This window comes from Sciurus carolinensis, chromosome 17 (assembly GCF_902686445.1).
Source record: "Sciurus carolinensis chromosome 17, mSciCar1.2, whole genome shotgun sequence".
NCBI lineage: Eukaryota > Metazoa > Chordata > Mammalia > Rodentia > Sciuridae > Sciurus > Sciurus carolinensis.
The window spans coordinates 28,014,894-28,031,158 of NC_062229.1; the positions used below are offsets into that span (position 1 = coordinate 28,014,894).

Below are 16,265 nucleotides of genomic sequence, written 5' to 3' on the forward strand. Positions count from 1 at the left end.
TTTTATTCTAATAGTAAAGTAACTTACTTATATATACATACATATGTATGCAAGTATATATATGTGTGTGCTCATTAATTTTCATGGGCTCATAAGTGAGAAAAAAAGTCTTCAGTTCAGTGAAAACAAAACATATTTAAAGATGTTCTGTATGTAGAAATAGTTCGAGACCATAACACCCTTAATGAGGGCAAAGTGCAGTTGATAGAGCAACATACAGATCAAATGTGTTGTGATTATCAAATCCTATACCAAAATGAGAATTTAGTTTTGAAAATTATTCAGAGGCCTATTATTTGAATACTGGAAATACTTCAGAGACTTTCTTAAAAATTCTTTGCCCTTGTTTAATGGTGAGTTAGAAGATTTACAAAAGCTGTATTTCATATTTGCCTCCCTTGGTACAAAAGACAAAGGTATTTGTTTCTGCTCCCAAAGAGCAAAATTAAGAAAGAAAACTCACTTGAGTCTTGATCAGTCAAGTATTTGTTACTTAAGAAGAAACTTACTAATCATGTGGTACCCTTAGCCAGCACCTGCCTTAACAAAAAATGTACGCTGATATAACAGCTAAAAAAGAAATGTTTTTTAATGTTCAACACAATGATTCTAATTCTGCTCATTGTTACCAGTTGCCTAACTTTAACAGTTTAAGAAAATATATTAATTGCTACTTACTATTTTTTTAAATAAAGTTTTGCTGAAATTAGTTCATAATACCAAGAAGCACCATAATATGTAATATTTTCCCCTTGAATGTGAGAAATGTAATTTTTTAAAAACAATTTTTAGATGTGTTGGACCTTTATTTTATTCATTTATTTATATGTGGTGCTGAGAAACAAACTCAGTGCCTCACTAGGAAGTGCTCTACCACTGAGCCACAACTCCAGCCTAAGAAATGTAAATTTTATAATAGCATTATTTATCCTGGTTCAATTCTAAGAGGATTCCATGTCAGTTTTATGATGTGATTAATAAAAGCATTCTCTTTCAGTTTTAAATTTTTTATTTGTTCTAATTAGTTGTACATGACAGTAGAATGCATTTATACATTTTGATAGATCATTCATAAATAGTGTAATCTCCCATTCTTCTGATTATACATATTGCAGGATCACATCAGTCATGCAGTCATACATGTACATGAGGTAATAATGTCTGTTTCACTCTACTATCATTACTTCCCCCATACCCCTTCCTCTCCCTTCACTCCCCTCTACCTAATATAAAGTAACTCTTTTTCCTTATCCCCCCCACTTATTGTGAATTAACTTTTGCATATCAGAGAAAACATTCGGCCTTTGGTTTTTTTGGGTTTGGCTTATGGCATGTATATGTATGTGTGTGTGGGTATACACATATATATAAATATATACACACACACATATATATATGATGGAATATTATTCAGCTTTAAAGAATGATATGCTCTTTCAGTTTTATAGAGGTTCCTGAACTATACCACATACTACCATAATCAAAACAAACTCAGATTGAAGAAAAATTTTAATAAGAATTTTTAGTTTTGTCTTAAAAAATACCAACTCAAATATCTTGGTTTAAAGTGCAGACTATGAATGTTATACATTATCATGTCTTTGAAGATATCAATTATAATTTTTAAAGCTTTTTCATCCGATTTCAGCATTGTTTCCTTTAAGTTACGTTTGTAGGTTTGCTTATTTTAATCTCCTTCAGAGAGTGTTTCCTCACCTATCTTGATATTTTTATGTGTTCATATGTAAGAGTTAGGCACTAAAAGGCTCAGTATTTGTTGTATATTTAGGGGATTATTAACTAGTGAACTTTCATTTTGTAGTGAGGAAGCAGTGAGAAAGCTTTTTTTTTTAAAAAAACTGTATACTCTCCCTTCTTCTGAAAAAATATGTTGATATTTTTTCATGTGCAAATCTCTTTTCCAACAAAAAAAAATTCCAGTGCTTTTAGAGTTTTATACGTAGTAGTTGGGTTCATCCTGACAAACTCATACATGCACAGAAATTGATTTCAGTTTATTACAGTCTTTTGACTGAAGATTAGAAGACTTGATGCTGTCATTCTGTGAAGGACAGGGGGCTAAGGAAAGGCCTCATGGTTCAGAATTCATGTTGCTTAGGAAATATTTCTCATTTTATCTTGCAAGCAAAAGCTAATGCAGGAAGCTTGGTGCACCCCTATAATCCCAGTAACTCTGGAGGATAAGACAGAAGGGTTATGTTTGAGGCCAGCCTCAGCAATTTAGGGAGACTCTGTTTTAAAATAATAAAAAGGGCTGGTCTAGGGATGTAGCTCAGTACCCAAATAAATAAGGTTACTGGAGGGAGCTGCTGCCCTGGGTGATGAGGTCTGTTGGTAGTGGAAGTGGAATTCCTTTCATCCATTATCAAGAAGAGGACTAATTACTTAGGTCCTTGGACTTTTAATGGTGGAGTTGGGGTTGCTTCTGCTGTGGATCCTGTTTGTCTAAATAAAGTCCTTTCTGTACTCCAGAAGTGCCTTAGAATTTCCATCTGAGGATGGTTCCTTTCTTTGTTCCTAAGTGCCCTGATGGTTTCAATCTCAATTGAGTAATTTCAGTGAAGCTTTGCGAGGCCTCATGGTAAATTCATATGTTCAGCTCCTCATATTGAATTCTGGGGCCAAATTATTTTGTGAAGACAATCATAGCCCTTCCCAAGTATCTTGTTTTTGTCTCCCTTCTAAGTGGAAGTAGAGTGTCTTTCTCAGGACTCACCCTGAATACCTACAATCCTTCAGTCTTCAAAATTTATATTTGTTTTAATGTCTCTCCAGGATTTAAGTGAATTTTCTTAGTTTATCTTTTCCTCCAAAAAGTTTTTGATGACTTTACATGCATCATTATTATTCATAACTTCTTTGTATGAATTATGACTTTTTCTCCTCCTATGCAACATCTAACAGTGCTTTGCCCAGAGGAAATTTCTGCGTTGAATGAAGAGATTCTATATAATAATCCAGAGGTGAGGAAGATGACGCATTAGGGGCTTCTGAGAAAAAGAGGTTGACTAAGAAACTCACCATTTGGAAGCATTCGACATTTTTTGTTTTTGTTTTTGTACTGGAGATAGAACCCAGGAGCGCTTTACCACTAAGCCACACCCCCATCCCTTTTTGTATTTTGACAGGGTCTCACTAAGTTGTTGAGGTTGGCCTCTAACTTGAGATCCTTGAGCCTCAGCTGCCAGCCTAATTGGGATTACAGGCATGGACCACTGTGCCCAATTAGTGCACTCAGGAATTTAAGGAATTTAACACAATGTTTCAGCTCTTGACTGTTCAATACCCAACTGTTCTTTTTTGAAGTTGAATTAGTTTGTTAATGTCTGGACCAGAAGTAGCCACTGAGTCATGTCTATGTATTCTACAGCTTATCAAACCCATGGAATCTCAGAAAAATGTACACACATACAAACATTTTAACTGACTAACAGGTTTATAAATTACCTAAAAACATCCAGGGAAATCAGGTTAGGAATTCTCAGGATTTAATACTGTTTCGGACATAAACTCTTAGGTTATTTATCAAAACTTGGAAAAAACTGAAAGATTGTATTATCTTCACTAATTTGGGAGTGGTCCATGAAGAAAGCTTTTCCGTACCAAAGTTGTTAAATACACAAAATAGTAAGATTCTTGAAAAGGCAGGAAGGGTTTGAAGTAAAACAATATGAGACAAGCTGCACCTGAGACCAGAGTATGGCTACTGGATTACAGTGTGGCCCTTGACCAGCAATATTCGCGTCACCTGGTAATCAGAAATGTAAACTTTTAGACCTCACATTTACAGAATCATTAGCTCTGTGGGTGAAGCTGTGTTTTGTCAACAAGCGCTCCAGGTGATTGATGCTCAAGTTTGAAAAATCACTGGTCGAAAAGTGAGAGGTGGTTCTCACGTGTCTGGTGGCGGGAATTTGAAGGCATGAAGAGGTGTTTATTAAGCAATCAACTCAAGAAGAACTGGTCGGTTTCCTCATTTATACATAGGAAGACAATCCACGGTCTTCTCTTTTCTCAAGGACGAGGAACCCGCTTCCGAGCGCTTAGTTGCTCGGACTACGCGATAGGTACACCTCAGCTCCTGGAGGGCAGTGAGGGCAGGCCTCCACGGTCCCCAACTCTGGAACGACTTCCCAGACAGGTCAGGTCTACCTGTCCAACACCTCGGGTCCCGCAACCTGTTAAGAATGAATACGTGGCGCGGACTTCCAATTCTGGCAATAGGAACTGAATGGCTCCGCCCGTTAGCGCCCGCCTTCCTTCCGGCGTTCTGCGTGCTGCCATGGATACGGCATGGTCGAATCCACGTGCTGAGGGGGGCTCGGCCTGCAAGCCCGTATGCTGCCATTGTGAGTTCCGCCTACTTCAGCACTTCCCACCCGGATCTCGAGCCGTGGTTCCCCCTAAGGTGGGGTGCGAGGTCTTTAAGGTTAAGGGAGACTCCTTGGCGGCCTCACTTCCGGGACCCGGCCAATGAGGAACGAGACTGAGCAGCCAGTGAGAGTCCCACTTTCCTTCCGGCGTTCTGCGTGCTGCCCTGGAGACGGCGCGGGCTGATCCAAATGCAGAGGGGAGCTGGGCTAGCGAGGCCCGACCGTGCTTCCGCACCTCCGCCATTCGTAGTTGGTTTCCCCCCCCGACAGTGGGCCAGTGGACCCGCCCCAGGCCGAGGCCACGGCGCGCCCACTGGAGCAAGCGGTCCTGTGGCCTGGTGCCTTCTCCGGACCCAGCGACCAGGTGCGTGCGGTGGTGGCTGTAGTGGCTGCGAGTACAGACTGGAATCTCCCTTAGCGGACGTGGAAGAGAATACGGACCCGGAGGAACGCCGTCTGGCAGCCCTTTCCTTACCCTTCACCCACCGTGCCCACTCGACCTCTGCGGTCTGTTTTGCACAGTTATTAAACTAAAATCTTACACAACTTCATAGGACTTTGCTTCAGGGAATACGGGTCACCTGTTCTAGGACTTGGGTGCAGCGGGACGAGGGCGTTCGCGCTCCTCGATTCGGGAGCATCACTTCTTATCCAGAGCGGTCGCGTCTTTACAGCCCCACTGCATTTCCCGGGCTCCCAGCTGGCCTTGCTGACTGACGTTCACTGACTCTGCAAGGCGAGCGAAGCTGCCCGGGACACCAGGGACGGGTGCACTGCACTTAACCAGTCTGTAAAGGGCTGGGAAGAGGATCACCTGTTAGTGATTAGCACAGTGGCGCTGCCATTTAAGTCCTCATTTAAGGCTGATTCGCAAACCGGAGCGTGCATCCAGTCTCCTAGAGGCTGTGTATTAACCAATCTTCCGGCCTCGCCCCCAGAATAGATTCTGTGCATCTGGGAGGCACCCGAGGATTTGCATTTCTGTTGATTTCCCGGTGTTACTGATACGTGCAAGCGAGGGAGTTATTAATTTGGTGAGGTAGTTTTTACCTGCATGTTCCCATCACATGATCTGTTTCAACGTTTGTTGAATGCACAGTGTAAATTGGCTCCGACTTCTGGCTTCTCAGTTTCCTAAGTGAAATTGTAGATTTAAGTACTCAAAAGATGTATCACACTTTGAGGAAGCGAAGAATAAACTGGTATGCGGGGAGAACACACTTGAATGAGGACTATACCAGGGTGTCCCTCATAATTTATTAAACTACACGTTTATTTTATGGAGTTTTCTATATTTTATTTTACATATAAGGAGTTAGATTTTTTTAAAAAGTGTATTAGGAAGTTTTTGGAACATTTTTGGACTAAATCAGAATAACCTTAAATTTTGGAACTTCAAACTTGGAAGATAACTTAAAAATCATCTGATTAAAAAAATTGTTTGAGAGGATTTCTTGGTTGCCAGAAATTCCTGGGCACAAGGGATACTTTTCAGCCTTCTGAGTATCTGGGACTATAGGTGTGGGCATTACCTGTGATCAAACTTTTTTTTAACTGTAAGAAGTGGCACCAGAGAAGGGAACTGCTTGAATGTTGTAAGCCACACTCAGACTGAAGCAGGAGAATTGCTCTGTTTGGTAACAAAGGGATTACAAGTGGCTCCACTGCCCCACCTCTCAGTTGATTTAATTTCCCCCAATGGATTAGTGATGTTGAACAGTTTTCATGTGTTGACAGTTGGTTTATTATCTTTGGAGAAATGTATATGCAAATTCTCTGCCCATGTTTGAATTTTTTGTTGGAGTTCATTATATGTTCTGGGTATTATTATTATTAATACTATTATTATTATTTTTTTATTATTCTTTTTTTATTATTATTTTATTTATTATTATTATTTTTTATTATTCTGGGTATTATTATTATTATTATTTTTTTCGAGGTGCTGGGGATTGAACCCAGGGCCTTGTGCTTGCAAGGCGTGCACTCTACCAACTGAGCTATCTCCCCAGCCCACTGTTCTGGGTATTTATTTTATCAGATATGATTTGGTAAACATTTTCTCCCATTCCTTGACTTTCCTTTTCATTCTGTTAACAGAATCCCTTGCACAAAAAAATAATTTTTTTAACTTGATGCATTTTTTTACAAATGAGATTTCATCTGAACAACAGTCAAAATGGCAGTCACCAAACATACAAACAGTAAATACTAGAGAGGATGTGGAGAAAAAGGAACAATTTGGTATTGTTGGTGAGATCATAAACTACTACACTTGGTGTGGAAATTTCTCAAAAAGGTAGGAATGGAACCACCATGTGATCCAGCTATACTACTCCTCAGTGTTTGTTCTAAAGAATTAGTCATCATACTATAATGGTACATGCATATCCATGTTTATAGCAGCACAATTCACAGTAACCAAGGATATAACCAGCCTAGGTGTTTGTCAGTTGATGAAAGGATAACGAAAATGTATGTATACACAAATAAGTTTTATTCAGCCATAAAGAATGAAATTGTCATTTGCAGGAAAATGGATTAAGTTTGAGATTATGTTAAGTGAAATAAACTAAACTCAAAGTCAGAAATTGTATATTTTTCTCACAGGTGGAAGCCAGAAAGGAAAAAGGTTGTGGTGGGAGATCTCATGACCATCAAGGGAGACCAGTAGAGGAAAGGGTCCAGGTGAGGAGGAGAGGGAAAGAGGAAATACTGGAGAATGATATTGGCCAAATTACATTGTTATATTGTGTGCATTTAACAACAAATCTCACCATTATATACAACCATAATGCACCAATAAAAATGTGGAAAGTAAATGTTGACTTGTCCTTTCCATTGTACCAGATTTTCATGGCAAAAAAGATAAGATATATTGGAGAAAAATATCCATTCCAAGTTCAAAATAACTTATTTGCACTATTTTTCTTCGGATCTTGATAGGAAGTTGAATATTGGTTTGTGAATTTTCTTTTATCTTTTCCTTTGTTCATTCTATAAAAGGTGAATTTTGAGTTTATATAGAATTTAGATTTTATTTAAGTATTATCCTCCACTAATTCTGTGCTAATCATACTACTAGCTTGCATTTATCAATGCCATTTTTGCTTGCTTCTTAGGAGTTAGAGATGCTGTTTTAATCATATATGAGAAGTTGGACCAGAGATGGAAAACTTTATTCTGTATGAGGAGATTGGCAGAGGAAGCAAGACTGTTGTCTACAAAGGGCGACGGAAGGGAACAATCAATTTTGTGGCCATTCTTTGTACTGAGAAGTGCAAAAGGCCTGAAATAACCAACTGGGTGAGTCAAGTGTGTCCCATCTGTCTGAGAGACAAAGCTATGACCAAGCAAATATGGCTTGTGAACAGAATCCACTGAACACATTTTGTCAAATGCCACATTTTCCACCTGGATGGGTAACCTGTCTATTCAGTGCCACCAGTCCTAAAAAATGGCAGTTAAACATATCCAGGTTATCCCCAACTCAAGGTTTTTTTTTTTTTTTTTTGGTGCAAGGGAAGCTATATACATCTATAATTTAGCTTATGAATATGAAACTTTTGGAAAGGACATTGGGTCAGAGTGACTTGGCTTTGAAGTAATTGTCACTCTACAATCTAGGCTTTTTGGACACTACCTAACTTTTTAAAAAAATTGTGTTAAAATATAAGATTTACCACCTTGATGTTTTTAATTGTATAGTTCAGTGATAAGTACAATCACACTATTATGCAACCACCGTCATCATTCTCTTCAATAACTATTCATCTTGTAAAACTGAAACTCTACACCCATTAAAAAATAGTCAATTCTCTCCTGACCCCCAACTCCTCGTAACCACCACTCTCTATTTTATGTCCTTAGGCTTTTGAATTCTGTAGATACCTCACAGAAGTGGTATCATATAGATTTATTTTGCATAATGTCTTCAAGGTTCATCCCTGTTGTAGTGTGTCAAAATTTTCTCCTTTTTAGACCAACCTACATTCCATTGTAAGTACGTGCTACATTTTGCTTATCTGTTCATATATCAACATACATTTGAGTTGCTTCTATGTTTTAACTATCGTGGTTAATATCGCTATGAATATGCATGTGCAGGTATCTCCTGCTTTCAGTTCCTTCGTGTATATACTCAGTGGTATGACTGGATCCTATTATCCTCAATATTTTGAGGAATCACGATGCTGTTTTCTACAGCAGCTATACATTTTAGCTTTTCAACCAACAGTATACACGTTTCTTCACATCACCACCAATATTGTTCTAGTGTTGTTTTTGGTCATTGTTTTGATTTGCATTTTCCTAGTGATGTTGCATGGCATTTCATGTGATCAGTGACTGTTTGTATTCTCTTTTTGTGGTGCTGGAGTTCAAACCCAGAGTCTGGTGCATGTTAGACAAACACTACCATAGAGCTACATCCCAGCTCTATATATCTTTTTTTTTTTTTTTTATTTATTTTTTTACGTTTACATAGGGTAATGATGTTTCTTTTTTTTTCCGTTCCCCCCCACCCCTCCCACCCTTTTCCCTTTATACAGTCCTTCTTTCCTTCATTCTTACCGCTCTCCTTAGCCTAACTCTAAACCTAACCCTAAACCTAATGCTAACCCCTCCCACCCCCATTATATGTCCTCATCCGCTTATCAGCGAGATCATTCGTCCTTTAGTTTTTTGAGATTGGCTTATCTCACTTAGCATGATATTCTCCAATTTCGACCATTTGCCTACAAATGCCATAATTTTATCATTCTTCATTGCGGAGTAATATTCCATTATATAAATATGCCACAGTTTCTTTATCCATTCATCAACTGAAGGGCATGTAGGTTGGTTCCACAATCTGGCTATGGTGAATTGAGCAGCAATGAACATTGATGTGGCTGTATCTCTGTGGTATGCTGATTTTAAGTCCTTTGGGTATAGACCAAGGAGTGGGATAGCTGGGTCAAATGGTGTTTCCATTCCAAGATTTCTGAGGAATCTCCACACTGCTTTCCAGAGTGGCTGCACTAATTTGCAACCCCACCAGCAATGTATGAGTGTTCCTTTTTCACCACATTCTCGCCAACACCTATTGTTGCTTGTGTTCTTGATAATCGCCATTCTAATTGGGGTGAGATGAAATCTTAGGGTAGTTTTGATTTGCATTTCTCTTATTACTAGGGATGTTGAACATTTTTTCATATATCTGTTGATTACTTGTTTATCTTCTTCTGTGAAGTGTCTGTTCATTTCCTTAGCCCATTTGTTGATTGGATTATTTGTATTCTTCATGTAGAGTTTTTTGAGTTCTTTATAGATTCTGGAAATTAGTGCTCTATCTGAGGTATGGTTGGCAAAAATATTCTCCCACTCTGTAGGCTCTCTCTTCACATTTCTGATAGTTTCCTTTGCTGAGAGAAAGCTTTTTAGTTTGAATCTATCCCAGTTGTTGATTCTTGCTTTTATTTCTTGTGCTATGGGAGTCCTGTTAAGGAAGTCTGATCCTAAGCCAACAAGTTGAAGATTTGGACCTACTTTTTCTTCTATAAGATGCAGGGTCTCTGGTCTGATTCCAAGGTCCTTGATCCATTTTGAGTTGAGTTTTGTGTAGGGTGAGAGATAGGGGTTTAATTTCATTCTATTGCATATGGTTTTCCAGTTTTCCCAGCACCATTTGTTGAAGAGGCTATCTTTTCTCCATTGCATATTGTTGGAACCTTTGTCTAGTATGAGAAAATTGTATTTATTTGGGTTTGTGTCCATGTCCTCTATTCTGTACCATTGATCTACCTGTCTATTTTGGTACCAATACCATGCCGTTTTTGTTACTATTGCTTTGTAGTAGAGTTGAAGATCTGGTATTGCAATACCCCCTGCTTCGCTCTTGCTACTGAGGATTGCTTTAGCTATTCTAGGTTTTTTATTCTTCCAGATGAATTTCATAATTGCTTGCTCTATTTCTGCAAGGTACATCATTGGGATTTTAATTGGAATTGCATTGAATCTGTATAACACTTTAGGTAGTATAGCCATTTTGACGATATTAATTCTGCCTATCCAGGAACATGGGAGATCTTTCCATCTTCTAAGGTTTTCTTGAATTTCTTTCTTTATTGTTCTGTAGTTCTCATTGTAGAGGTCTTTCACCTCTTTTGTGAGATTGATTCCCAAGTATTTTATTTTTTTCGATGCTATTGTGAATGGGGTAGTTTTCCTAATTTCTCTTTCTGAAGATTCATCACTTATGTATAAAAATGCATTGGATTTATGAGCATTGATCTTGTAACCTGCTACTTTACTGAATTCACTTATGAGTTCTAAAAGTTTTCTGGTGGAATTGCTCTATATATCTTTAGAGAGAAATATCTATTCTAGTTCTTTGCCTATTTTTTTTTTTTTCTGTTTTGTGGAACTGAGTGCTTGAATCCAGGGTTACTTTGCCACTGAGCTATATCCCTAACCCTTTTTATTTTTTTATTGAGACAGGGTCTTGCTGAATTGCTGAAGCTATCTGGAACCTTTGATCCTCCTGTCTCAGCCTCCCAAGTTGTTGAGATTACAAGAATGTGGCTAGTCCTTTGCCCATGTTTTAATCTGATTAAGTTTTATGAGTACTCTCTGATATGATTTGCAAATGTTTTCTTATTCCATAGATTGAATTTTCACTATTTCGATAGTTTGCTTTGCACAAGTTCTTAATTTTTAAGAAGTCGTTTTTTTCTTTTACTGCCTATCCCTTTGGTGTTATAAAATCACTGCCAAATCTAATGTGAAGCTTTTATCCTATATTTTCTTAGAGTTACATAATTTTTACTTCTAAAAATTTTGTTTTTTATAGACACAATACCTTTATTTTTATGCAGTGCTGAGAATCGAACCCAGTGCCTCACATATTCTAGGAAAGTGCTCTTCCACTGAGCTACCACCCCAGCCCTAGTTTTAACTTCTGTGTATAGGTCTTTGATTCGTTTTGAGTTAGTTTTTTATATGGTATTGGGTAGGGTTCAAATTTGTGTTGTTTTTTTGACAAGTGAACATCCAATTTTCCCAGTATCATTTGTTGAAAAGACTCATTTCCCCTATTGAATAGTTTTGGCACTTCTGTTGAAAGTCATTTGACTGTATCTGTGAGAATTTATTTCTGAACTCTTGGTGCTATTCCATTGGCCTGTGTCTTGTTTTCATTACACTTATTATAGCATTGAAGTAAGTGTTGAAATTAGAAAGTGTGCATCCTCCTACTTGTTCTTCTTTTACAATATTGTTTTGGTTATGTGGCATGTCTTGAGAGTCTGAATTTTGGTTAGGTTTTTCTATTTATGCAAAAAAAAATGGAATTTTGGTAGGGATTACATTAAATGGCTAGGTTGTGTTGGCTAGTATTGACATCTTCAGTCTTCTCCATGAACATGGGATATGTTTCCATTTGTTTTTTTAAAATTTAGTACAACAGTGTTTTGCAGTTTGAATTTTACCTCTTTAATACCTATGAAACTCTTCCCCCCAACCCCCACAGTATTGGGGATTAAACCTAGGGCATGCTAAGCAAGCTCTGTCTTTGAGGTATAGTGCCACACCCCCTGGCCATTTTATTCTTTTTGATGCTATTATAAATGGAATTGTTTTCTTGATTTCATTTTTAGATTTTTTTATTTGGTGTATAGAAATGAAGCTAATTTTGGAGTGTTGACATTATATCTTGCTACTTGACTAAATTTGTTCTGTTTTTTGTATGTGGAATCTTTAGGGCTTTCTGCATATAAAATCAGTTATGTTGTCTGTAAGCATAGACTTTTATTTTTTCTAATTAGGAAGGAAAATAAAATTCTTTCTCTTGACTAATTATTCTAACTAGAACTTTTAATACTTTGTTGAATAAAAGTGGTGAAAGTGGGCATTCTTGCCTTATTGTCTTATAGGAAAAACTTTCAACCTTTCACCATTGAGTATGATGCTTGCTTTGGTTTTTCAAATAGAGTTTTCATATGTTGGGATAGTTTCCTTCCATTCCTATTTTATGGAGTGTATTTTTCATGAGTGTTGAATTTTGTCAAGTACTTTTTCTGCATTAAGTGAGATGGTAATGTACCTTGTTTCTTCATTCTGTCAATGTGGTATATTGCCTTGATTTCATATGTTTAACTATATTTGTGTTTCAGGAATAAATACACGGCTATGGTGCATAATTCTTTTAATATGTTCAATTCAGTTTATTAGTGTTTTGAGGACATATCTAGCTTTTAATAAGACACTGAACATAATGATTGACACTTAGTAAGCTTTCATGATGGCTGTTATGTAGTGGTTAATGGAACAAGAAATGCATAGAGTAGGAAGAGGGAAATACAACTGGAGGAGGGTTGGGAAGAGAGAGGTGAGGAAAGAAGTATGAAGGGAGGAAGTACATGTTTAGAAGTGTTCATGGATATGGAAAGTCCACTGTTTTCTCTCAGCCTTGTTCCTGATTCATAGGCCCAGGGAAGCCTCTGCTTTCTCCAAGATTCATCCATTTATTTCAACAGTAAAGATGTACTGAGTATCTGCTATGTTAGAGGGCAAAATGATCTGTCACAGGCAGATCTTTTCCTAGTGAGTGTGTGGTAAGAGAAGCAAGAGAGACGATCAAGACATGTATAGGCTCTTCACTCAGATGCTTGTCCAAGGCCTTGCCTTCTAGGTCTCTTAGCTCTTGGGAACTTGGGTCCTAAACTTAGCAGAAGTATTTCTATTCCTGTTCCTCTTTGCAGATGTCTGCCATCAGCTACTGTTTATTAAGTGTTTAATATGTTACGAGCCACTGTTCTGGGTGTATTCACTTCTTACAATTGGCTGTGATACTTACTATTATTCTGATTTGTGGTTTGTTTCAGATCTCACTATAACACCCATGCTGGCTTACCATTTCAGGAGACCAGCAGAACTAGGTAAAGAAAAAGCTAATATATGGAGAAGTTTGACTTCCTTGCCTTCCTTTTCTTTATATTAGATTTACCATCATGCTCCCCACTGGCTGTCAGTTGCCATCTTGAATGTCTTCCTTGGTACTTTTCTTTTGACCTTTTTGTAACTACAACTTCAGATATCCTAATTTACTAGTCACTTCTTTGAGGACACTGCTGGGCGATCTATCTAGCTAACATAGTAAAATAATTTTTGTTAAAGTGTCATCCATTTCATTGACATTTTGGAGTCCATCAGTGATTTAATTTGGGGGCATGTGAATAATAGAGAATTCTCAGAGACTGCAATAGGGCCATCGGGTGGGAGGCTTTTAGGTAGGAGAGACCCTGACACTTTTGAAACATCAAGATCCAGAATGAGTGCCACTTCCTTTATATAATCTAACCCTGATTAAATCTCTGGACTCTATCACCCTGGCAGGTGTTGTCAGATGTGGGTTGGCCTCTCAGGAAGGGAGTGAGTGTGACGGTGCCCCTTAACTCAGACACCGGGAGCCAGATTCTGTGACGGAGACTCAATTTATTCAGGAAGTGCAATAGTTTATATATGGAGTGAGAACCAATCATTTTAATGAGATAGCCAGGCCACTGCTCAGGTTACATGTTTACAATACCGTACTACAGGGAAGAGCAGACTTCTACTGGGGACCAGGAAGGCCCAAGAGGCACTGGGTCATCACAGAGTGTTCTCATGTGACATGAAGAGAGCCCAGTGTTCTGTGCTCAAGCCCAGTCCATACCTTGGATCCATGCTTGGTACACCCCAGGATTCTCCTCAAGCAGGGTACCTGGTCATAGCAGGGAGACAATCTCATCATAAGAACGTAATTTGTGACACGTACCACAAATGCCAGATGTGAGAGTGGATGCCAGAATCCAAGTGAAAACATGTTAGTAACTGATGCCGTCCAACAAATGCTGTTGAGAAACGTGCTGGATACCAGGGGAGGGCTTATCTAGGACTGGGGTTACGGGGGTCTTGGGTCCTAGGCACAACTAAGTAGCATCCTGGAGCCCTGGCTTAACTGGCTGAATGAACTTGGTCAAGTTGTTGAACTTGTTTAAGCCTCACTTTCAGTGGGAAAATCTAAAGTTTCACTTGTGAAAAGGGAAAATAGTCGTACTCACCTTAAGAGTTGAGAATTTACCATGAAAATCTACCCAAAGATCTGTAATGTCTTTTTTTCATTCCATATTAATCATTGTCATACCCTTATTGATGAGTCCTCTAAGATTAACTCTAATTTTCTGTCAGATCTTCCCTAAACCCTTCATTTTTCCTTTCCTGGTGTTTCCTGGACTCATCTTTGAAGTACTGAATCCCATCCATTCCAGTTAACGAATGGCTGAGTGCCCTGGACTGTTCCCTGGAACCTCTGATTCCACCCACTGATGGTCTCTTTTTTCATGTAAAGGAAGTCCTGCATTTATAAACTGGTTTCATCAAGTGCCACTTACCCATTTTTCTTCTCTCCTGTCCTTCTTGCTAGGCTCTGTGCTTAAAGCCACTTCACAGTTGCTGGATGACAACACCTTTAGCCATCATGCTAGTTTTCTAGGTAGGAAGGGGGTACTAAGGTGTTACTTGGTGTCTTTAAAATTTCCTAGGAAAACTCAGCCAGTGATTTGATTAACATCTTGGTGCCTTTTCCCTACCCCTTCACCTGTACAGAAGGTGAGGAGGTGTTTTTTCTGGCCAGGCATCAGGCTGTATTTGGTAATAGAGCAATTCTGTATTAAGGATATAGGTGAGATGGGTATTAGGTAAGCCACTAGGAGCCTCTCCACAGAGATAATTGCAGGGAATGAACCAATAGAAAGGAAGATTAATGTAGGGTGGGGAGGAGATGACTGTCAAAGTGAAGTTTGAGGAAGGATGGAATCTTGTGTACCTGAGGAAGCACTGGCTTTTGAGAGTAGGGTGGACAGTTGAGAGAAGGCTGGGATAGAGATAGGATGCTGCTCGATAGATTTGGTGTCAGGAGCAAGAGAAAGTCCTGAGGGATTCTCTCTGAAATTAGCAGTCATGAGTTAAGAAGTGGGAGGAGGGGAAGGCAGTGTTAGAGGTTTGAGGAAAGAGGAGGTGAGAGTAGCCTCTTGAAGGGCAGGTTATCTGGGGCCTTTTGAGATTGTGACCAGCAATATAAAGTGGGTCAGCCAGTGGTTTGTGTCTGCCTCAGCTTCTTGAGTATATGCAGGGTTGCAGAAGGTTGAATTTAGCTGGAGTTGGGATGCTAGGAAAAGGGAGCGGGAAGGGAGTGTACTCACAGGCTAGGATGTATGGAAGATTTTGTAGGTCATAATTATTAGGAAAAACTAGCAATACTTCTAACATATATAAGGGGGCCACAAATCATCAGTTTCCTACTAGCCACATTGAAAAAGAAAAGGGATTGGGAGTGTAACTCAGTGGTAGAGCACCTGCCTTGCATGTGCAAGACTCTGGTTTTGAGATTTGATCCCCAGTAACACACACACACACACACACACACGTGAAGTTAACTTTAATGTATTGCAACCCAATAAATATAGTGCATTATTTCAACACCTAATCTTTATAGAAACCTAATGATCATTTTCATTCATTCCTTTAGTTTTTAAGTCTTCAGAATCTGGTGTATATTTCACACTTACAGCGTATCTGTTCATATTGGCTGCTTCACAATTGCCCTGTATGGCAAGGAACTCCTATACTGTATAGTACAGGTCTGTCGGTAACCGTGGAGGGGTGGTTGGGTGAGGGTAGGGGGCACTGGAAGAGTAGGCACTGGGTGGATGTTGAATGCTGAGGAGTGTCAGAGGGTGTGCTGAGGCCTGAGTTCTGTTGGTGAATCTCTGAAAATTTTGCCTCCTTTTTTCCATCAGAACCTCTGTATTGCTGTACCTGAGTCAGTGGGCATCCTTAAACATGCTCACC

At 38.9% G+C, this 16,265-nt stretch overlaps 1 protein-coding gene across 10 annotated transcripts in view; it reads left to right on the top strand.

The window, feature by feature from the left end:
* Window positions 1-4,677: 4,677 nt before the first annotated feature.
* The window catches only part of Ulk4 (unc-51 like kinase 4), a 623,492-nt gene continuing 611,904 nt past the window's right edge, over window positions 4,678-16,265 (top strand). For 9 of the 10 annotated variants that reach the window (XR_007105971.1, XR_007105973.1, XR_007105972.1 and 6 more), the window contains exons 1-3: window positions 4,678-4,758; window positions 7,005-7,082; window positions 7,517-7,700. Coding sequence is in view for 7 of the 10 variants with exons in the window: in XM_047532456.1 (XP_047388412.1) it covers window positions 7,563-7,700 (138 nt within the window). In the remaining 3 variants the exon portion in view is untranslated. Of the gene's footprint in view, window positions 4,759-4,803; window positions 4,902-7,004; window positions 7,083-7,516; window positions 7,701-16,265 lie in introns of those variants that run through there. The other variant, XM_047532455.1, reaches the window with a different exon arrangement.